The sequence below is a fragment of the Heterodontus francisci genome, unplaced genomic scaffold (genome assembly GCF_036365525.1).
Source record: "Heterodontus francisci isolate sHetFra1 unplaced genomic scaffold, sHetFra1.hap1 HAP1_SCAFFOLD_506, whole genome shotgun sequence".
Lineage (NCBI taxonomy): Eukaryota > Metazoa > Chordata > Chondrichthyes > Heterodontiformes > Heterodontidae > Heterodontus > Heterodontus francisci.
The window spans coordinates 242,847-265,351 of record NW_027140876.1 but is presented as its reverse complement, the minus strand read 5'-3'; the positions used below and the strand labels follow the sequence as shown (position 1 = coordinate 265,351).

Here is a 22,505-nt window from a genome sequence, read left to right as displayed (position 1 = left end):
CAGCAGACCCCATGAAGTCTCAAGGCATCAGATCAACGATGGAGAAGGAAGCATTCTGCTGATTATTACCGACTGCCCTCCGACAGCTCACAAATCATTACTCCTCCATATTGAACATCACATGGAAGAAGCACAGAGGGTAGGAAGGGCACAGAACGTATGCTGGGTGGGGGACTTCAATGTCCATCACTAAGACTGTCTCTCTAGCTCCACTACTGACCAAGCTGGCCATGTCCTGAAGGACATAGCTGCCAGACTGAGTCTGTGGCAGGTAGAGACAGAACCAATAACAGGGGAAAATCTGCTTGGCCTTCTCCTCACCATTCTACATATCGCAGATGAACCAGCCCATGATAATATTGGTAACAGCGACCACTGCATAGTCCTTGTGGAGACAAAGTACTGTCTTCTCACTGAGGGCACCTGCCATCTTGTTGTGTGGCACAACCATCATGGTAAATAGGATCGATTCAGAACCGATCTCATAACTCAAAACTGAGCATCTATGAGACACTACAGGCCATCAGCAGCAGTGCTGTCTTCCACCACAATCTCCAACCTCATATCCTTGCATCTCCTTCACTCTACCAAGACCATCAAGCCAGGGTATCAACCTTGATTCAATGAGGAGTGTGGAAGAGCATGCCAAGAGCAGCAGAAGGCATATATAAAAATGAGGTGACAACCTGGTAAGGCTACAACACAGAACAATATGCATGTTAAACAGGGAAGCTATGCTGGGTTGGGGGCACTATCCTGAAGAACTCCTGCAGCAATGTCCTGGGTCTGAGATTTGTTTTTTATTCTTTCACGGAATGTTGCCAGCATTTATTGCCCATCCCCAGTGGCACTTGAGAAGGTGGTGACATACCACCTTCTTGAACTGTTGCAGTCCATGTGGTGTAGATACACCTGAAGTGCTGTTAGGAAGGGAGGTCCAGGTTTTTGACCCAAATGATTGGACTCCTAACCATCCTTCTTTGTGATAGGCATGACTCTAGTCAGTGGAGAGTTTTCGTCCAATTCCCAGTGACTAACGCCCCATCAGTCTGCACTCGATCATCAGCAAAGTGATGGAAAGTGTTGTCGACAGTGCTATAATTCAGCACTTACACAGCAATAACCCACTCACCGATGCTCAGTTTGGGTTCCATCAGCGCCACACAGCTTCTCATTACAGACTTGGTCCAAGCATGGAAAAAAGAGCTGAATTCAAGAGGTGAGGTGAGAGTAACCGTCCTTGGCATCAAGGCAGCATTTGACCGAATGTGGCATCATGGAGCCCTGGCAAAATTGAAGTCAATGGGAATCGGGGGGAAAACTCTCCACTCGTTGGATTCATACCGAATACAAAGGAAGATGGTTGTTGTTGTTGGAGGACAAACATCTCAGCCCCAGGACATCACTGCAGGAGTTCCTCAGGGTAGGGTCCCACGCTCAACCATCTTCAGCTCCTTCATTGATGACCTTCCTTCAATCATAAAGTCAGAAGTGAGGATGCTTGCCAATAGTTACATGATGTTCAGTACCATTTCCTCAGATACTGAAACAGTCCGTGCTCACATGCAGCAAGTCCTGAACAACATTCAAGTTTGTGCAGATAAACAGCAAGTAACATTTGCACCACACAAATGCTTGGCAATAATCATCTCCAACAAAAGAAAATCTAACCATTTCCACTTGACATTCGATGGCATGATGATTGCAAACACCCCAACATCAATATCCTGGGGAAGGGAGGTGGGGGAGTTTGGTGGCTACCACTGATCTGAAAGGTAACTGGACCATCCATACAAATATTGTGGCGACAAGAGCAGGTCAGAGGCTGGGAATTCTGTGGTGAGCAACTTATTTCCTGTCTCCCCAAAGCCAGTCCATCTGGACTGTCAGGAGTCAGGAGTGTGAATACTCTCCACTTGGCTGGATGAGTGCAGCTCCAACAACACTCAACAAGTTTGAAACCATCCAAGACAAGCTGTCCACCCCTTAAACATTCACTCACTCTACCACGGATGCACAGTGGCAGCAGTGTGTACTATATACAAGATGCACTGCAGCAGCTCGCCAAGCCTCTATTGACAGCACCTTCCAAACCCGTGATCTCTATCATCTAGAAGGACAAGGCAGCAGACGATTGGGAACACCACCACCTGCAAGTTTCCCTCAAAGTCACACATTATTTTGTCTTGGATCTGTATTGCTGTTTCTTCACTGCCACTGGTTCAAAAACCTGGAACTCCCTTCCTAACAGCAGTGTGGGTGTACCTACACCAGACAGACTGCAGCAGTTCAAGGCAGCTCACCATCACCTTCTCAACAGCAATTAGGATGGGCAACAAATGTGGGTCTTACCGGTGATACTCAAATCCAATGAACGTATAAAAAGATGAACAGGACTGCTCAGCATTGATCTGATACGTTTGTTGTGGGATAACTTATCTTTGTCTACAGCATGCTGTCTCTGCTGTTTAGAATACATGTATTCCTGTGTAATTACATTATCAGGTAGGCACCTAATGTTCAGCTATGCCTGGTGCTGCTCCTGCAATGCTGCCCTACACTCAGCATTGAACTGGGGTTGAACCCCTGGCTCGATGGTAATGGTAGAGTGCGAGATATGTCAGGCCAAGCAGGTCTTTACCTCATGTTGGTTCTCCCACCTGCCACAGGCGCTGTCTGGCAGTTATGTCCGTCAGGACTTAGCCAGCTCGGTCAGCAGTGGTTCTGCACTGAAGTGCCCCGTTCAGAGTACATTCTATGCCATCTCTTCTCAGTGTTTCTTGAACATGGAGGAATAGTAATTCATCAGCTGAGGGAGGGCGGTAGGTGGTAATCAGCAGAATGTTTCCATGCCGATATGTAACATGATGCCATGAGAATTCAAGGGATCTGCACTCAATGCTGAGAGATCCCGGGCCACTCCCTCCAGATCCTGCCAGGTGTGTATAGGGTTTCACAGTGTATCAGGATCCCGCCAGGTGTGTCTGGGGTATCACAGTGTATCAGGATCCTCCCAGGTGTGTATGGGGTTTCACAGTGTATCAGGATCCTGCCAGGTGTGTATGAGGTTTCACAGTGTATCAGAATCCTGCCAGGTGTGTATGGGATTTCACAGTGTATCAGGATCCTCCCAGGTGTGTCTGGGGTTTCACAGTGTATCAAGATCCTCCCAGGTGTGTATGGGGTTTCACAGTGTATCAGGATCCTCCCAGGTGTGTATGGGGTTTCACAGTGTATCAGGATCCTCCCAGGTGTGTGTGAGGTTTCACAGTGTATCAGAATCCTGCCAGGTGTGTATGGGATTTCACAGTGTATCAGGATCCTCCCAGGTGTGTCTGGGGTTTCACAGTGTATCAAGATCCTCCCAGGTGTGTCTGGGGTTTCACAGTGTATCAGAATCCTGCCAGGTGTGTCTGGGGTTTCACAGTGTATCAAGATCCTCCCAGGTGTGTCTGGGGTTTCACAGTGTATCAAGATCCAACCAGGTGTGGATGGGGTTTCACATTGTATCAGGATCCTGCCAGGTGTGTGTGGGGTTTCACAGTGTATCAAGATCCTCCCAGGTGTGTCTGGGGTTTCAGTGTATCAAGATCCTACCAGGTGTGTATGGGGTTTCACGGTGTATCAGGATCCAACCAGGTGTGGATGGGGTTTCACAGTGTATCAGGATCCTGCCAGGTGTGTATGGGGTTTCACAGTGTATCAGGATCCTGTCAGGTGTGTATGGGGTTTCACAGTGTATCAGGATCCTGCCAGGTGTGTATGGGGTTTCACAGTGTATCAGGATCCTGTCAGGTGTGTATGGAGTTTCACAGTGTATCAGGTTCCTGTCAGGTGTGTATGGGGTTTCACAGTGTATCAGGATCCTGCCAGGTGTGTATGGGGTTTCACTGTGTATCAGGATCCTGCCAGGTGTGTATGGGGTTTCACTGTGTATCAGGATCCTGCCAGGTGTGTATGGGATTTCACAGTGTATCAGGTTCCTGTCAGGTGTGTATGGGGGTTTCACAGTGTATCAGGATCCTGCCAGGTGTGTATGGGGTTTCACAGTGGATAAGGATCCTGCCAGGTGTGTATGGGGGTTTCACAGTGTATCAGGATCCTGCCAGGTGTGTATGGGGTTTCACGGAGTATCAGGATCTTGCCAGGTGTGTGTGGGGTTTCACAGTGTATCAGGATCCTGCCAGGTGTGTGTGGGGTTTCACAGTGTATCAGGATCCTGCCAGCTGTGTACAGGGTTTCACAGTGTATCAGGATCCTGCCAGGTGTGTATGGGGGTTTCACAGTGTATAAGGATCCTGCCAGGTGTGTATGGGGGTTTCACAGTGTATCAGGATCCTGCCAGGTGTGTATGGGGTTTCACGGAGTATCAATATCTTGCCAGGTGTGTGTGGGGTTTCACAGTGTATCAGGATCCTGCCAGGTGTGTTTGGGGTTCACAGTGTATCAGGATCCTGCCAGGTGTGTATGGGGTTTCACAGTGTATCAGGTTCCTGTCAGGTGTGTATGGGGGGTTTCACAGTGTATCAGGATCCTGCCAGGTGTGTCTGGGGTTTCACAGTGTATCAGTTTCCTGTCAGGTGTGTATGGGGTTTCACAGTGTATCAGGATCCTGCCAGGTGTGTATGGGGTTTCACAGTGTATCAGGATCCTGCCAGGTGTGTATGGGGTTTCACAGTGTATCAGGATCCTGTCAGGTGTGTATGGGTTTCACAGTGTATCAGGATCCTGCCAGGTGTGTCTGGGGTTTCACAGTGTATCAAGATCCTCCCAGGTGTGTATGGGGTTTCACAGTGTATCAGGATCCTCCCAGGTGTGTATGGGGTTTCACAGTGTATCAGGATCCTCCCAGGTGTGTGTGAGGTTTCACAGTGTATCAGAATCCTGCCAGGTGTGTATGGGATTTCACAGTGTATCAGGATCCTCCCAGGTGTGTCTGGGGTTTCACAGTGTATCAAGATCCTCCCAGGTGTGTCTGGGGTTTCACAGTGTATCAGAATCCTGCCAGGTGTGTCTGGGGTTTCACAGTGTATCAAGATCCTCCCAGGTGTGTCTGGGGTTTCACAGTGTATCAAGATCCAACCAGGTGTGGATGGGGTTTCACATTGTATCAGGATCCTGCCAGGTGTGTGTGGGGTTTCACAGTGTATCAAGATCCTCCCAGGTGTGTCTGGGGTTTCAGTGTATCAAGATCCTACCAGGTGTGTATGGGGTTTCACGGTGTATCAGGATCCAACCAGGTGTGGATGGGGTTTCACAGTGTATCAGGATCCTGCCAGGTGTGTATGGGGTTTCACAGTGTATCAGGATCCTGTCAGGTGTGTATGGGGTTTCACAGTGTATCAGGATCCTGCCAGGTGTGTATGGGGTTTCACAGTGTATCAGGATCCTGTCAGGTGTGTATGGAGTTTCACAGTGTATCACGTTCCTGTCAGGTGTGTATGGGGTTTCACAGTGTATCAGGATCCTGCCAGGTGTGTATGGGGTTTCACTGTGTATCAGGATCCTGCCAGGTGTGTATGGGGTTTCACTGTGTATCAGGATCCTGCCAGGTGTGTATGGGATTTCACAGTGTATCAGGTTCCTGTCAGGTGTGTATGGGGGTTTCACAGTGTATCAGGATCCTGCCAGGTGTGTATGGGGTTTCACAGTGGATAAGGATCCTGCCAGGTGTGTATGGGGGTTTCACAGTGTATCAGGATCCTGCCAGGTGTGTATGGGGTTTCACGGAGTATCAGGATCTTGCCAGGTGTGTGTGGGGTTTCACAGTGTATCAGGATCCTGCCAGGTGTGTGTGGGGTTTCACAGTGTATCAGGATCCTGCCAGCTGTGTACAGGGTTTCACAGTGTATCAGGATCCTGCCAGGTGTGTATGGGGGTTTCACAGTGTATAAGGATCCTGCCAGGTGTGTATGGGGGTTTCACAGTGTATCAGGATCCTGCCAGGTGTGTATGGGGTTTCACGGAGTATCAATATCTTGCCAGGTGTGTGTGGGGTTTCACAGTGTATCAGGATCCTGCCAGGTGTGTTTGGGGTTCACAGTGTATCAGGATCCTGCCAGGTGTGTATGGGGTTTCACAGTGTATCAGGTTCCTGTCAGGTGTGTATGGGGGGTTTCACAGTGTATCAGGATCCTGCCAGGTGTGTCTGGGGTTTCACAGTGTATCAGTTTCCTGTCAGGTGTGTATGGGGTTTCACAGTGTATCAGGATCCTGCCAGGTGTGTATGGGGTTTCACAGTGTATCAGGATCCTGCCAGGTGTGTATGGGGTTTCACAGTGTATCAGGATCCTGTCAGGTGTGTATGGGTTTCACAGTGTATCAGGATCCTGCCAGGTGTGTATGGGGTTTCACAGAGTGTCAGGATCCTGTCAGGTGTGTATGGGGGTTTCACAGTGTATCAGTATCCTGCCAGGTGTGTATGGGGTTTCACAGAGTATCAGGATCTTGCCTGGTGTGTATGGGGTTTCACAGTGTATCCCGTTCCTGTCAGGTGTGTATGGGGGTTTCACAGTGTATAAGGATCCTGCCAGGTGTGTATGGGGGTTTCACAGTGTATCAGGATCCTGCCAGGTGTGTATGGGGTTTCACGGAGTATCAATATCTTGCCAGGTGTGTGTGGGGTTTCACAGTGTATCAGGATCCTGCCAGGTGCGTATGAGGTTTCACAGTGTATCAGGATCCTGCCAGGTGTGTATGGGGTTTCACGGAGTATCAATATCTTGCCAGGTGTGTATGGGGTTCACAGTGTATCAATATCTTGCCAGGAGCGTATGGGGTTCACAGTGTATCAGGATCCTGCCAGGTGCGTATGAGGTTTCACAGTGTATCAGGATCCTGCCAGGTGTGTATGGGGTTCACAGTGTATCAGGATCCTGCCAGGTGTGTATGGGGTTTCACAGTGTATCAGGTTCCTGTCAGGTGTGTATGGGGGGTTTCACAGTGTATCAGGATCCTGCCAGGTGTGTCTGGGGTTTCACAGTGTATCAGTTTCCTGTCAGGTGTGTATGGGGTTTCACAGTGTATCAGGATCCTGCCAGGTGTGTATGGGGTTTCGCAGTGTATCAGGATCCTGCCAGGTGTGTATGGGGTTTCACAGTGTATCAGGATCCTGCCAGGTGTGTATGGGGTTTCACAGAGTGTCAGGATCCTGTCAGGTGTGTATGGGTTTCACAGTGTATCAGTATCCTGCCAGGTGTGTATGGGGTTTCACAGAGTGTCAGGATCCTGTCAGGTGTGTATGGGTTTCACAGTGTATGAGGATCCTGCCAGATGTGTAAGGTGATGTCTATCAGGTTCCTGCCAGTTGTGTTTGGGGTTTCCCAGTGTATCAAGATCCTGCCAGATGTGTCTGGGGTTTCACAGTGTATCAAGATCCTCCCAGGTGTGTCTGGGGTTTCACAGTGTATCAGAATCCTGCCAGGTGTGTCTGGGGTTTCACAGTGTATCAGGATCCTCCCAGGTGTGTATGAGGTTTCACAGTGTATCAGAATCCTGCCAGGTGTGTATGGGATTTCACAGTGTATCAGGATCCTGCCAGGTGTGTCTGGGGTTTCACAGTGTATCAAGATCCTCCCAGGTGTGTATGGGGTTTCACAGTGTATCAGGATCCTCCCAGGTGTGTGTGAGGTTTCACAGTGTATCAGAATCCTGCCAGGTGTGTATGGGATTTCACAGTGTATCAGGATCCTCCCAGGTGTGTCTGGGGTTTCACAGTGTATCAAGATCCTCCCAGGTGTGTCTGGGGTTTCACAGTGTATCAGAATCCTGCCAGGTGTGTCTGGGGTTTCACAGTGTATCAAGATCCTCCCAGGTGTGTCTGGGGTTTCACAGTGTATCAAGATCCAACCAGGTGTGGATGGGGTTTCACATTGTATCAGGATCCTGCCAGGTGTGTGTGGGGTTTCACAGTGTATCAAGATCCTCCCAGGTGTGTCTGGGGTTTCAGTGTATCAAGATCCTACCAGGTGTGTATGGGGTTTCACCGAGTGTCAGGATCCTGTCAGGTGTGTATGGGGGTTTCACAGTGTATCAGTATCCTGCCAGGTGTGTATGGGGTTTCACAGAGTATCAGGATCTTGCCTGGTGTGTATGGGGTTTCACAGTGTATCCCGTTCCTGTCAGGTGTGTATGGGGGTTTCACAGTGTATAAGGATCCTGCCAGGTGTGTATGGGGGTTTCACAGTGTATCAGGATCCTGCCAGGTGTGTATGGGGTTTCACGGAGTATCAATATCTTGCCAGGTGTGTGTGGGGTTTCACAGTGTATCAGGATCCTGCCAGGTGCGTATGAGGTTTCACAGTGTATCAGGATCCTGCCAGGTGTGTATGGGGTTTCACGGAGTATCAATATCTTGCCAGGTGTGTATGGGGTTCACAGTGTATCAATATCTTGCCAGGAGCGTATGGGGTTCACAGTGTATCAGGATCCTGCCAGGTGCGTATGAGGTTTCACAGTGTATCAGGATCCTGCCAGGTGTGTATGGGGTTCACAGTGTATCAGGATCCTGCCAGGTGTGTATGGGGTTTCACAGTGTATCAGGTTCCTGTCAGGTGTGTATGGGGGGTTTCACAGTGTATCAGGATCCTGCCAGGTGTGTCTGGGGTTTCACAGTGTATCAGTTTCCTGTCAGGTGTGTATGGGGTTTCACAGTGTATCAGGATCCTGCCAGGTGTGTATGGGGTTTCGCAGTGTATCAGGATCCTGCCAGGTGTGTATGGGGTTTCACAGTGTATCAGGATCCTGCCAGGTGTGTATGGGGTTTCACAGAGTGTCAGGATCCTGTCAGGTGTGTATGGGTTTCACAGTGTATCAGTATCCTGCCAGGTGTGTATGGGGTTTCACAGAGTGTCAGGATCCTGTCAGGTGTGTATGGGTTTCACAGTGTATGAGGATCCTGCCAGATGTGTAAGGTGATGTCTATCAGGTTCCTGCCAGTTGTGTTTGGGGTTTCCCAGTGTATCAAGATCCTGCCAGATGTGTCTGGGGTTTCACAGTGTATCAAGATCCTCCCAGGTGTGTCTGGGGTTTCACAGTGTATCAGAATCCTGCCAGGTGTGTCTGGGGTTTCACAGTGTATCAGGATCCTCCCAGGTGTGTATGAGGTTTCACAGTGTATCAGAATCCTGCCAGGTGTGTATGGGATTTCACAGTGTATCAGGATCCTGCCAGGTGTGTCTGGGGTTTCACAGTGTATCAAGATCCTCCCAGGTGTGTATGGGGTTTCACAGTGTATCAGGATCCTCCCAGGTGTGTGTGAGGTTTCACAGTGTATCAGAATCCTGCCAGGTGTGTATGGGATTTCACAGTGTATCAGGATCCTCCCAGGTGTGTCTGGGGTTTCACAGTGTATCAAGATCCTCCCAGGTGTGTCTGGGGTTTCACAGTGTATCAGAATCCTGCCAGGTGTGTCTGGGGTTTCACAGTGTATCAAGATCCTCCCAGGTGTGTCTGGGGTTTCACAGTGTATCAAGATCCAACCAGGTGTGGATGGGGTTTCACATTGTATCAGGATCCTGCCAGGTGTGTGTGGGGTTTCACAGTGTATCAAGATCCTCCCAGGTGTGTCTGGGGTTTCAGTGTATCAAGATCCTACCAGGTGTGTATGGGGTTTCACGGTGTATCAGGATCCAACCAGGTGTGGATGGGGTTTCACAGTGTATCAGGATCCTGCCAGGTGTGTATGGGGTTTCACAGTGTATCAGGATCCTGCCAGGTGTGTATGGGGTTTTACCTTGTATCAGGTTCCTGTCAGGTGTGTATGGGGTTTCACAGTGTATCAGGATCCTGCCAGGTGTGTATGGGGTTTCACTGTGTATCAGGATCCTGCCAGGTGTGTATGGGGTTTCACTGTGTATCAGGATCCTGCCAGGTGTGTATGGGATTTCACAGTGTATCAGGTTCCTGTCAGGTGTGTATGGGGGTTTCACAGTGTATCAGGATCCTGCCAGGTGTGTATGGGGTTTCACAGTGGATAAGGATCCTGCCAGGTGTGTATGGGGGTTTCACAGTGTATCAGGATCCTGCCAGGTGTGTATGGGGTTTCACGGAGTATCAGGATCTTGCCAGGTGTGTGTGGGGTTTCACAGTGTATCAGGATCCTGCCAGGTGTGTGTGGGGTTTCACAGTGTATCAGGATCCTGCCAGCTGTGTACAGGGTTTCACAGTGTATCAGGATCCTGCCAGGTGTGTATGGGGGTTTCACAGTGTATAAGGATCCTGCCAGGTGTGTATGGGGGTTTCACAGTGTATCAGGATCCTGCCAGGTGTGTATGGGGTTTCACGGAGTATCAATATCTTGCCAGGTGTGTGTGGGGTTTCACAGTGTATCAGGATCCTGCCAGGTGTGTTTGGGGTTCACAGTGTATCAGGATCCTGCCAGGTGTGTATGGGGTTTCACAGTGTATCAGGTTCCTGTCAGGTGTGTATGGGGGGGTTTCACAGTGTATCAGGATCCTGCCAGGTGTGTCTGGGGTTTCACAGTGTATCAGTTTCCTGTCAGGTGTGTATGGGGTTTCACAGTGTATCAGGATCCTGCCAGGTGTGTATGGGGTTTCACAGTGTATCAGGATCCTGCCAGGTGTGTATGGGGTTTCACAGTGTATCAGGATCCTGTCAGGTGTGTATGGGTTTCACAGTGTATCAGGATCCTGCCAGGTGTGTATGGGGTTTCACAGAGTGTCAGGATCCTGTCAGGTGTGTATGGGGGTTTCACAGTGTATCAGTATCCTGCCAGGTGTGTATGGGGTTTCACAGAGTATCAGGATCTTGCCTGGTGTGTATGGGGTTTCACAGTGTATCCCGTTCCTGTCAGGTGTGTATGGGGGTTTCACAGTGTATAAGGATCCTGCCAAGTGTGTATGGGGGTTTCACAGTGTATCAGGATCCTGCCAGGTGTGTATGGGGTTTCACGGAGTATCAATATCTTGCCAGGTGTGTGTGGGGTTTCACAGTGTATCAGGATCCTGCCAGGTGCGTATGAGGTTTCACCGTGTATCAGGATCCTGCCAGGTGTGTATGGGGTTTCACGGAGTATCAATATCTTGCCAGGTGTGTATGGGGTTCACAGTGTATCAATATCTTGCCAGGAGCGTATGGGGTTCACAGTGTATCAGGATCCTGCCAGGTGCGTATGAGGTTTCACAGTGTATCAGGATCCTGCCAGGTGTGTATGGGGTTCACAGTGTATCAGGATCCTGCCAGGTGTGTCTGGGGTTTCACAGTGTATCAGGTTCCTGTCAGGTGTGTATGGGGGGTTTCACAGTGTATCAGGATCCTGCCAGGTGTGTCTGGGGTTTCACAGTGTATCAGTTTCCTGTCAGGTGTGTATGGGGTTTCACAGTGTATCAGGATCCTGCCAGGTGTGTATGGGGTTTCGCAGTGTATCAGGATCCTGCCAGGTGTGTATGGGGTTTCACAGTGTATCAGGATCCTGCCAGGTGTGTATGGGGTTTCACAGAGTGTCAGGATCCTGTCAGGTGTGTATGGGTTTCACAGTGTATCAGTATCCTGCCAGGTGTGTATGGGGTTTCACAGAGTGTCAGGATCCTGTCAGGTGTGTATGGGTTTCACAGTGTATGAGGATCCTGCCAGATGTGTAAGGTGATGTCTATCAGGTTCCTGCCAGTTGTGTTTGGGGTTTCCCAGTGTATCAAGATCCTGCCAGATGTGTCTGGGGTTTCACAGTGTATCAAGATCCTCCCAGGTGTGTCTGGGGTTTCACAGTGTATCAGAATCCTGCCAGGTGTGTCTGGGGTTTCACAGTGTATCAGGATCCTCCCAGGTGTGTATGAGGTTTCACAGTGTATCAGAATCCTGCCAGGTGTGTATGGGATTTCACAGTGTATCAGGATCCTGCCAGGTGTGTCTGGGGTTTCACAGTGTATCAAGATCCTCCCAGGTGTGTATGGGGTTTCACAGTGTATCAGGATCCTCCCAGGTGTGTGTGAGGTTTCACAGTGTATCAGAATCCTGCCAGGTGTGTATGGGATTTCACAGTGTATCAGGATCCTCCCAGGTGTGTCTGGGGTTTCACAGTGTATCAAGATCCTCCCAGGTGTGTCTGGGGTTTCACAGTGTATCAGAATCCTGCCAGGTGTGTCTGGGGTTTCACAGTGTATCAAGATCCTCCCAGGTGTGTCTGGGGTTTCACAGTGTATCAAGATCCAACCAGGTGTGGATGGGGTTTCACATTGTATCAGGATCCTGCCAGGTGTGTGTGGGGTTTCACAGTGTATCAAGATCCTCCCAGGTGTGTCTGGGGTTTCAGTGTATCAAGATCCTACCAGGTGTGTATGGGGTTTCACGGTGTATCAGGATCCAACCAGGTGTGGATGGGGTTTCACAGTGTATCAGGATCCTGCCAGGTGTGTATGGGGTTTCACAGTGCATCAGGATCCTGCCAGGTGTGTATGGGGTTTTACCTTGTATCAGGTTCCTGTCAGGTGTGTATGGGGTTTCACAGTGTATCAGGATCCTGCCAGGTGTGTATGGGGTTTCACTGTGTATCAGGATCCTGCCAGGTGTGTATGGGGTTTCACTGTGTATCAGGATCCTGCCAGGTGTGTATGGGATTTCACAGTGTATCAGGTTCCTGTCAGGTGTGTATGGGGGTTTCACAGTGTATCAGGATCCTGCCAGGTGTGTATGGGGTTTCACAGTGGATAAGGATCCTGCCAGGTGTGTATGGGGGTTTCACAGTGTATCAGGATCCTGCCAGGTGTGTATGGGGTTTCACGGAGTATCAGGATCTTGCCAGGTGTGTGTGGGGTTTCACAGTGTATCAGGATCCTGCCAGGTGTGTGTGGGGATTCACAGTGTATCAGGATCCTGCCAGCTGTGTACAGGGTTTCACAGTGTATCAGGATCCTGCCAGGTGTGTATGGGGGTTTCACAGTGTATAAGGATCCTGCCAGGTGTGTATGGGGGTTTCACAGTGTATCAGGATCCTGCCAGGTGTGTATGGGGTTTCACGGAGTATCAATATCTTGCCAGGTGTGTGTGGGGTTTCACAGTGTATCAGGATCCTGCCAGGTGTGTTTGGGGTTCACAGTGTATCAGGATCCTGCCAGGTGTGTATGGGGTTTCACAGTGTATCAGGTTCCTGTCAGGTGTGTATGGGGGGGTTTCACAGTGTATCAGGATCCTGCCAGGTGTGTCTGGGGTTTCACAGTGTATCAGTTTCCTGTCAGGTGTGTATGGGGTTTCACAGTGTATCAGGATCCTGCCAGGTGTGTATGGGGTTTCACAGTGTATCAGGATCCTGCCAGGTGTGTATGGGGTTTCACAGTGTATCAGGATCCTGTCAGGTGTGTATGGGTTTCACAGTGTATCAGGATCCTGCCAGGTGTGTATGGGGTTTCACAGAGTGTCAGGATCCTGTCAGGTGTGTATGGGGGTTTCACAGTGTATCAGTATCCTGCCAGGTGTGTATGGGGTTTCACAGAGTATCAGGATCTTGCCTGGTGTGTATGGGGTTTCACAGTGTATCCCGTTCCTGTCAGGTGTGTATGGGGGTTTCACAGTGTATAAGGATCCTGCCAGGTGTGTATGGGGGTTTCACAGTGTATCAGGATCCTGCCAGGTGTGTATGGGGTTTCACGGAGTATCAATATCTTGCCAGGTGTGTGTGGGGTTTCACAGTGTATCAGGATCCTGCCAGGTGCGTATGAGGTTTCACAGTGTATCAGGATCCTGCCAGGTGTGTATGGGGTTTCACGGAGTATCAATATCTTGCCAGGTGTGTATGGGGTTCACAGTGTATCAATATCTTGCCAGGAGCGTATGGGGTTCACAGTGTATCAGGATCCTGCCAGGTGCGTATGAGGTTTCACAGTGTATCAGGATCCTGCCAGGTGTGTATGGGGTTCACAGTGTATCAGGATCCTGCCAGGTGTGTATGGGGTTTCACAGTGTATCAGGTTCCTGTCAGGTGTGTATGGGGGGTTTCACAGTGTATCAGGATCCTGCCAGGTGTGTCTGGGGTTTCACAGTGTATCAGTTTCCTGTCAGGTGTGTATGGGGTTTCACAGTGTATCAGGATCCTGCCAGGTGTGTATGGGGTTTCGCAGTGTATCAGGATCCTGCCAGGTGTGTATGGGGTTTCACAGTGTATCAGGATCCTGCCAGGTGTGTATGGGGTTTCACAGAGTGTCAGGATCCTGTCAGGTGTGTATGGGTTTCACAGTGTATCAGTATCCTGCCAGGTGTGTATGGGGTTTCACAGAGTGTCAGGATCCTGTCAGGTGTGTATGGGTTTCACAGTGTATGAGGATCCTGCCAGATGTGTAAGGTGATGTCTATCAGGTTCCTGCCAGTTGTGTTTGGGGTTTCCCAGTGTATCAAGATCCTGCCAGATGTGGGTTTTCACAAGTGATGCCCATCAGGAACTGCACTGAATGAAACAATGTCAAGTCCACAGATTTACAGCATCAGAAATTGAACGATTTGAAACTTGAATCTATGCATCATAATGAGGATTGATGTCAAATTTAAACAATCCTACTCCCACATTCTTTGAATTTAATTCCCAGATTCTGACAAACGGATGCAGTCAAACATTCTGATTCTCAAAAGTGAAATAAACAGTTTGAAATCTCTGTATCATCACTTACCTTTCAGGTTACCGGGTACTTCGGATAAACCTTGTGTGATATTCATATCGTCAAATGGATCAGAACCTGTTTAAATTATTTAGATTTCATGAAATCAGATTTGTGTAATATTATAGTAAATTCTGCAGTGTTTGAATCTGAAGTTGAATTCAGTGTGTGATTTTACCGTACCGAGTTCCTGTATTTCTTTCAGTATTTTGTCCAACTTTGGTATTCCGTGACGCATTTTCACAAAGGATTCCCACATCAGCCTTCGGACCCGAGAGCCTTTCTCCATCACCAGATTTAGGAGAAGTTTGGAACTGTCCGCCCTGTTTCCCTTCTCTGTGAGTTCAATGATCTTCTGTAAAGAATAATAATGATTACATTGAGGAGGGGAGTGAAAGACACACATGGAGAATGAGAAGGAAAGGATCTGCTCAATGATGATATCTCCCAGTGGTTTTCAGCACAGAAAGCAGTCACTGGGCTGGGTACTGATCCATTCTGAACATGAGCGGAATATTCCAGAAACATCTGAGGAACATGGGAACAGGAGGAGGCCATTCACTCCTCGAGGCTGCTCTACAATTCAATCAGATCATGACTGATCTGTATCCTAACTCCATCCACCCACTTTGGCTCCATATCACTTAATACCCTGGGTTACCAATAATCTATCAATCTCAGATCTTGATTCAGTCATTAATGGAAATAAACTAGATGGAACCAAAATAGAAATCAGAAGAGTTTTTTTTTCATTCATTCACGGGATGTGGGCATCGCTGGCAAGGCCAGGATTTATTGCCCATCCCTAATTGCCCTTGAGAAGGTGGTGGTGAGCTGCCTTCTTGAATCGCTGCAGTGCGTGTGGGGTAGGTACACCCACAGTGCTGTTCGGAAGGGAGTTCCAGGATTTTGACCCAGCGACAGTGAAGGAATGGCGATATAGTTCCAAGTCAGGATGGTGTGTGACTTGGAGGGGAACTTGCAGGTGGTGGTGTTCCCATGCATTTGCTGCCCTTGTCCTCCTAGTCGGTAGAGGTCGCGGGTTTGGAAGGTGCTGTCTAAGGAGTCTTGGTGCATTGCTGCAGTGCATCTTGTAGATGGTACACACTGCTGCCACTGTGCGTCAGTGGTGGCGGGAGTGAATGTTTGCAGATGGGGTGCCAATCAAGCGGGTTGCTTTGTCCTGGATGATGTCGAGCTTCTTGAGTGTTGTTGGAGCTGCATCCATCCAGGCAAGTGGAGAGTATTCCATCACACTCCTGACTTGTGCCTTGTGGATTGTGGACAGGCTTTGGGGAGTCAGGTGAGTTACGCGCCTCAGGATTCCTAGCCTCTGACCTACTCTTGTCGCCACGGTATGTATATGGCTACTCCAGTTCAGTTTTCGGTCAATGGTAGACCCTAGGATGTTGATAGTGGGGGATTTAGCGATGGTAATGCCGTTGACTGTCAAGGGGAGATGGTTAGATTCTCTCTTGTTGGTGATGGTCATTGCCTGGCACTTGTGTGGCGCGAATGTTACTTGCCACTTATCAGCCGAAGCCTGGATATTGTCCAGGTCTTGCTGCATTTCTACACGGACTGCTTCAGTATCTGAGGAGTTGCGAATGGTGCTGAACATTGTGCAGTCATCAGTGATCATACCTACTTCTGACCTTCTGATTGAAGGAAGGTCATTGATGAAGCAGCTGAAGATGATTGGGCCTAGGACACTACCCTGAGGAACTCCTGCAGTAATATGCTGCAGCTCAGATGATTGACCTCCAACAACCACAACCATCTTCCTTTGCGCTTGGTATGACTCCAGCCAGCGGAGGGTTTTCCCCTGATTCCCATTGACCTTAGTTTTGCCAGGGCTCCTTGATGCCATACTCGGTCAAATGCTGCCTTGATGTCAAGGGCAGTCACTATCACCTCACCTCTTGAGTTCAGCTCTTCTGTCCATGTTTGAACCAAGGCTGTAATGAGGTCAGGAGCTGAGTGGCCCTGGCGGAACCCAAACTGAGCATCACTGAGCAGGTTGTTGCTAAGCAAGTGCCGCTTGATGGCACTGTTGATGACACCTTCCATCACTTTACTGATGATTGAGAGTCGGCTAATGGAGCGGTAGTTGGCCGGTTTGGATTTGTCCTGCTTTTTGTGTCCAGGACATACCTGGGCAATTTTCCACATTGCAGGGTAGATGCCAGTGTTGTAGCTGTACTGGAACAGCTTGGCTAGGGGCACGGCAAGTTCTGGAGCACAGGTCTTCAGTACTATTGCCGGAATGTTGTCAGGCCCCATACCTTTTGCAGTATCCAGTGCCTTCAGTCGTTTCTTGATATCACGTGGAGTGAATCGAATTGGCTGAAGTTTGGCATCTGTGATGCTGGGGACTTTAGGAGGAGGCCGAGATGGATCATCAACTTGGCACTTCTGGCTGAAGATTGTTGCAAATGCTTCAGCCTTATCTTTCGCACTGATGTGCTGGGCTCTCCCATCATTGAGGATGGGGATATTTGTGGAGCCACCTCCTCCAGTTAGTTGTGTAATTGTCCACCACCATTCATGGCTGGATGTGGCAGGACTGCAGAGCTTAGATCTGATCCGTTGGTTATGGGATCGCTTAACTCTGTCCATCGCATGCTGCTTATGCAGTTTGGCATGCAAGTAGTCCTGGGTTGTAGCTTCACCAGGTTGACACCTCATTTTGAGGTATGCCTGGTGCTGCTCCTGGCATGCCCTCCTGCACTCTTCATTGAACCAGGGTTGGTCTCCTGGCTTGATGGTAATGGTAGAGTGGGGAATATGCCGGGCCATGAGGTTACAGATTGTGGTTGAGTACAATTCTGCTGCTGCTGATGGCCCACAGTGCCTCATGGATGCCCAGTTTTGCATTGCTAGATCCGTTCGAAATCTATCCCATTCAGCACGGTGATAGTGCCACACAACACGATGGACGGTATCCTCAATGTGAAGGCGGGACTTCGTCTCCACAAGGACTGTGCGGTGGTCACTCCTACCAATACTGTCATGGACAGATGCATCTGCGGCAGGCAGATTGGTGAGGACGAAGTCGAGTATGTTGTTCCCTCGTGTTGGTTCCCCCACCACCTGCTGCAGACCCAGTCTAGCAGCCATGTCCTTTAGGACTCGGCCAGCTCGGTCAGTAGCGGTGCTACCGAGCCACTCATGGTGATGGACATTGAAGTTCCCCACCCAGAGTACATTTTGTGCCCTTGCCACCCTCAGTGCTTCCTCCAAGTGCTGTTCAACATGGAGGAGTACTGACTCATCAGCTGAGGGAGGGCGGAAGGTGGTAATCAGTAGGAAGTTACCTTGCCCATATTTGACCTGATGCCATGAGACTTCATGAGGTCCAGAGTCGATGTTGAGGACTCCTAGGGCAACTACCTCCCTACTGTATACCACTGTGCCACCACCTCTGCTGGGTCTGTCCTGCCGGTGGGCCAGGACGTACCCGGGGATGGTGATGGCAGTGTCTGGGACATTGTCTGTTAGGTATGATTCCGTGAGTATGACTATGTCAGGCTGTTGCTTGACTAGTCTGTGATACATACTTTGGCACAAGCCCCCAAAATATTGGTAAGGAGGACTTTGCAGGGTCGACAGGGCTGGGTTTGCCGTTGTCGTTTCCGGTGCCGAGGTCAATCCCGGGTGGACGGTCCGGTTTCATTCCTTTTTATAGACTTTGTAGCGGTTAGATACAACTGAGTGGCTTGCTAGGCCATTTCAGAGGGCATGTAAGAGTTAACCACATTGCTGTGGGTCTGGAGTCACATGTAGGCCAGACCAGGTAAGGACAGCAGATTTCCTTCCCTAAAGGACATTAGTGAACCAGATGGGTTTTTACAACAATCGATAATGGCCATCATTCGACTAGTTTTAATTCCAGATTTTTTTTTATTCAGTTCAAATTCCACCTTCTGCTGTGGTGGGATCCGAACCCATGTCCCCAGAGGAATATCCTAGGTCTCTGGGTTACTAGTCCAGTGATAATACCACAACACCACCTCCTACCTCGTTGTTCCAGGAGAGTGAGGAATCACTGAGAATCTGCAGCAATTTTAATGGGATTAGTTTTCTCTGTCCTTCAGTGTCCAACATGACATCAGATACTGACTGACAAAATGATCCACTTGTTTCTCACACTTACTTCCTGTTGTCACACTTTCTGATTTACTCAGAAATAAAACACCAGAGAATCAGAACTCAAGTGACAGGGAAGGGTTAATTCTGAAGTGAGGGAAGCAGCTAGAAAACTGTTAGAAATTACCACCAACTAATCGAAATAACCACTGTTGATTTATCGGTCAGGAGGATCAACCAATAATAATGAAAATCCAATCACTTGTCCCTTGCTAATTAAACATTTGATGCCCAGTATTTTACATCCTCACTGTTGGGTGGAAATCTCGACTGGGAAGCCATATTGAGCAATGGGGCTGGTGTAATCAACACCAGCTCAAGTCTATATAGTGGCTTTCATGAAGATTGTTGTACAACCTCATGTCCTTTCGGTCTGGCCTCTACGTGATTCCAGTCCTTCACGAGAGTGCTCGCCTCTGAAATGGCCTAATTCCCTCGATAAAGGAGGATATAGAAGAATAAAACTGAGTCTGCCACATAGTTTTCACCTCAGCATCAGGTTTGGACACGATGAAGGAAAACGGAGTCCAGTCGCCCCTGTAACACCTCACTAACATCAGTGGGCTAGTGCAAAAATGAGGAGAGTTGCACCACACATTACTCAAAAACAATGTGACAAAGGGCAGGGCTGGGTGTTAAATATTCCTGGATACAAGGTGTTCAGGAAAGATAGAAAAGGAAGAAATGGGAGAGGAATGGAAGTATTGATTAAGGAGAACATTGCAGTGCTGGAGGGAGAGGATATCCCTGAGGGGTTGTGGGAACAGAACATTCGAGAACAGAATAATATGGGGACATTTACGGTGAAATAATTAATCAATCATGAACTAATAATAAACTAACTTCGGAGCTGCAGGGAGGGACAGCTTATCAGGAATGACTTCATAGCTTCAGGGCTGCACAGACAGCTTATCAGTAGGAGTAGACCAACAAGAGAAAACTAACAGGACAGTTGTAAGCCGCTTCATAGTAGCCTATTGTATAGCAATCAGCCTAACATTCCAAGGAGATAGGGGGAATGAGAAACTGCTGGAGGGGAAGGTGACAAGGCAGTACCCCAATCAGGCCATGACACCAAGAAACTGCAGAGTTTGTAAACCAATTGGGAACATAAAGGGGGTGTCACTGATTTGTATGAAGAACTCTAAGAAAGGCTTGATTTCCCTGCTCAGGCAGGAGAGGAGAGAAGAGCCCAGTTGTTTGCTTTGCTGATGATGTAACCAAGAAGTACTGCAATAAAGTTTCTTAAAGCTATGGTCGGACTTCGTCTCTCTGTGTAATTAATGGGATCCAACAGGGGTCAAGGATGGAATCTGTTTGGCTGGAGCTAAAAAGGTGCAATTGCATTGCTCGGTGTAGACTATAGGCCACCAAGTGGGAGGAAAGGATGAAGAGGAACAAATTTGCAAAGAAATTAGAGAGAGATGCAAGAATTGTAGAGTCGGTATAAAGGGGGACTTTAATTGTACAAAATATAGACTGGGATATTAGAAGTGTAAAGGGCAGTGATGGGCAAGAGTTGCTAGAGTGTGTTCAAGGAAAATTTTCTACAGCAGTATGTTTCCAGTCCAATGAGAAAGGAGACCCTGCTAGAACTGGTTCCTGGGAATGAGGTGGGCCAAGTGGATCAAATATAAGTAGCAGTACGTTTAGGGGACAGTGATCATTGTATCATAAGGCTTAGGTTGGTTATGAAAAAGGATAAAGAACAATCTAGAGTAAGAATAATTAACCGGGGTAAAGCCAACTTCAATGGGATATGAATGTATCTGGGCCGAATAAATTGGAATCAAAGATTGGCAGAAAAAACAGTAGCTGAACAATGGGCCACCTTCAAAGAAGAGATAGTTTGGTCACAGTCAAGGTATATTCCTTGGAAGCACAAAGGGAGGACAAATAAATCCAGAGCTGCCTGGATGACAAAAGAGATAGAGATGAAGAAGCAGAAGTGTGTTTATGTCAGATATCAGATAAATAATAGAATGGAGAACCAGGCTGAATATAGAAGGTTCAGAGGGAAAGTGAAAAAGCAAATAAAAGAAGCAAAGAGACTGGAAGCTTGCATAATATGGAATCCCAAAGTCTTTTATAGGTATATAAATAGTAAAAAGGTGGTTAAACGTCAAGTAGGGCTGATTCAGGAACAAAAGGGGGATTTACACAAGAGGTGGGGGGGGGGGGAAGAACTGAGGTATTAAATGAATACTTTCCATCTGTCTTTACCAAGGAAGATAATGATGCCCAGACTACAGTGAATGAGGAGTAATTAATACACTATAAGGATGCAAAATTGATAAGGAGGTATTGGATAGGCTGTCTATACTTAAAGTTGATAAAGCACCAGGGCCAGATGAGATGCATCCAGGGATATGGAGGGAAGTGAAAGTGGAAATTACAGAGGCACTGGCCAAAATTTCTCAGTCTTCCTTAGACTCAGAACTGGTGCCAAGAGGACTGGAGTATATTACGAGAGTACTGCTTGTTTTGTTAAATATATTTTTTAATTATTCATTTTTGAATGATTGAAGAAATGCCAAACTTTGGGGTTTTCAAAATGTGTCATGTAAAGGCCACTTGACCTTGAAAAACAGCCCCGGAAATGTTTTTTTTAAAAAAAGGGACATTGAGTGGTCTTGTGAGGCAAACAAACATTTCTGGGAAACCACCCGACTTCCAGCTCAATAAACAACAGAGAACTTTAGACACCTGGAGAAGTTGTTTACGAAGAAGTGACAGGTCAAGATTAAAGGAGGTCAACTCCTGTTGTCGATTTCGCTTTTGAATTGTTTTGAATTGGTGCTGAACTTTATAAAAAGGAAGAGAACTTCCAAGGAGAGAAGAGAATTCTCAAGGAAGAGGAGAAGACCACAAATAAGATCAGCTTTCCAGCACCTCTCTTAAAGACCCTGAACAGTCCACTGTGTCAACTCATCTCATCTCCTGTCTTGGAAGAAAAGCCTGCTAAATTAATCATCAACGCCACCATAAAGGAACTGTTCTCAAAGATCCCAGTGACCTATCTACATGCACTTCGAGGCGAGACTGTATGCCAGTTTTGGAACACAACATATCTCATCTGTTTCTTTTCAAGAATGAGCAGGTATTCAGTCTCAGTGACTTTGTTGTCCTTTTCTTTTGTAACAGCATTCTAAACAACAATCCCTTTTATTTTTCTGGTTAACATGTGTGTGTGTGTATGTAAATGTGCGTTTGTGAGGGGTTAAGGTCAAAAGGGAACTTTCACATTTCAATCGATGTGTTTATGCTTTACTTCATTGCTGGTTAACACTTGTTTTATAATAAACTGATAATGTTGTTGCTTATTAAAGAAACCTGGTTAATTTGTTTTATTCTGGGGTAAAAATAGAGTCTATGATTGACCATATCGGTAAGTGGGAAAACATTTCAATATATGTTGTGACCCATTGTGAAGTGGAACTAGAATAAACAGTCCACTCCTCCCACCTCGGTCGCAACAGGAGTTGCAAATAAGAACAGAAGAAATAGGAGCAGGAGTAGGCCATTCAGCCCCTCAAGCCTGCCTTGCCATTCAATAAAATCATGGCTGATCTCTCCCAGGCCTCAACTCCTCTTTCGGGCCGACACCGCATACCCCTCGACTCCCCGAGATTTCAAAAATCTCTCTACCTCCTCCTTAAATACATTTAGTGACCTAGCCTCCACAACTCTCTGAGGTAGAGAATTCCAGAGATTCACCACTCTCTGAGAAGAAATTCCTTCGCATCTCAGTTTTAA

General features: G+C 48.1%; 1 protein-coding gene across 6 annotated transcripts in view; it reads right to left on the bottom strand.

Annotated features, from left to right (window-relative positions):
* LOC137361309 (NACHT, LRR and PYD domains-containing protein 3-like) overlaps window positions 1-22,505 on the bottom strand; it is a 145,907-nt gene that overhangs the window by 43,167 nt on the left and 80,235 nt on the right. For all 6 annotated transcript variants that reach the window (XM_068026193.1, XM_068026194.1, XM_068026197.1 and 3 more), the window contains exons 8-9: window positions 14,784-14,955; window positions 14,613-14,678 (exon numbers count right to left, since the gene is read on the bottom strand). In XM_068026193.1, the coding sequence (XP_067882294.1) occupies window positions 14,613-14,678; window positions 14,784-14,955 (238 nt within the window). The remainder of the gene's footprint in view (window positions 1-14,612; window positions 14,679-14,783; window positions 14,956-22,505) is intronic.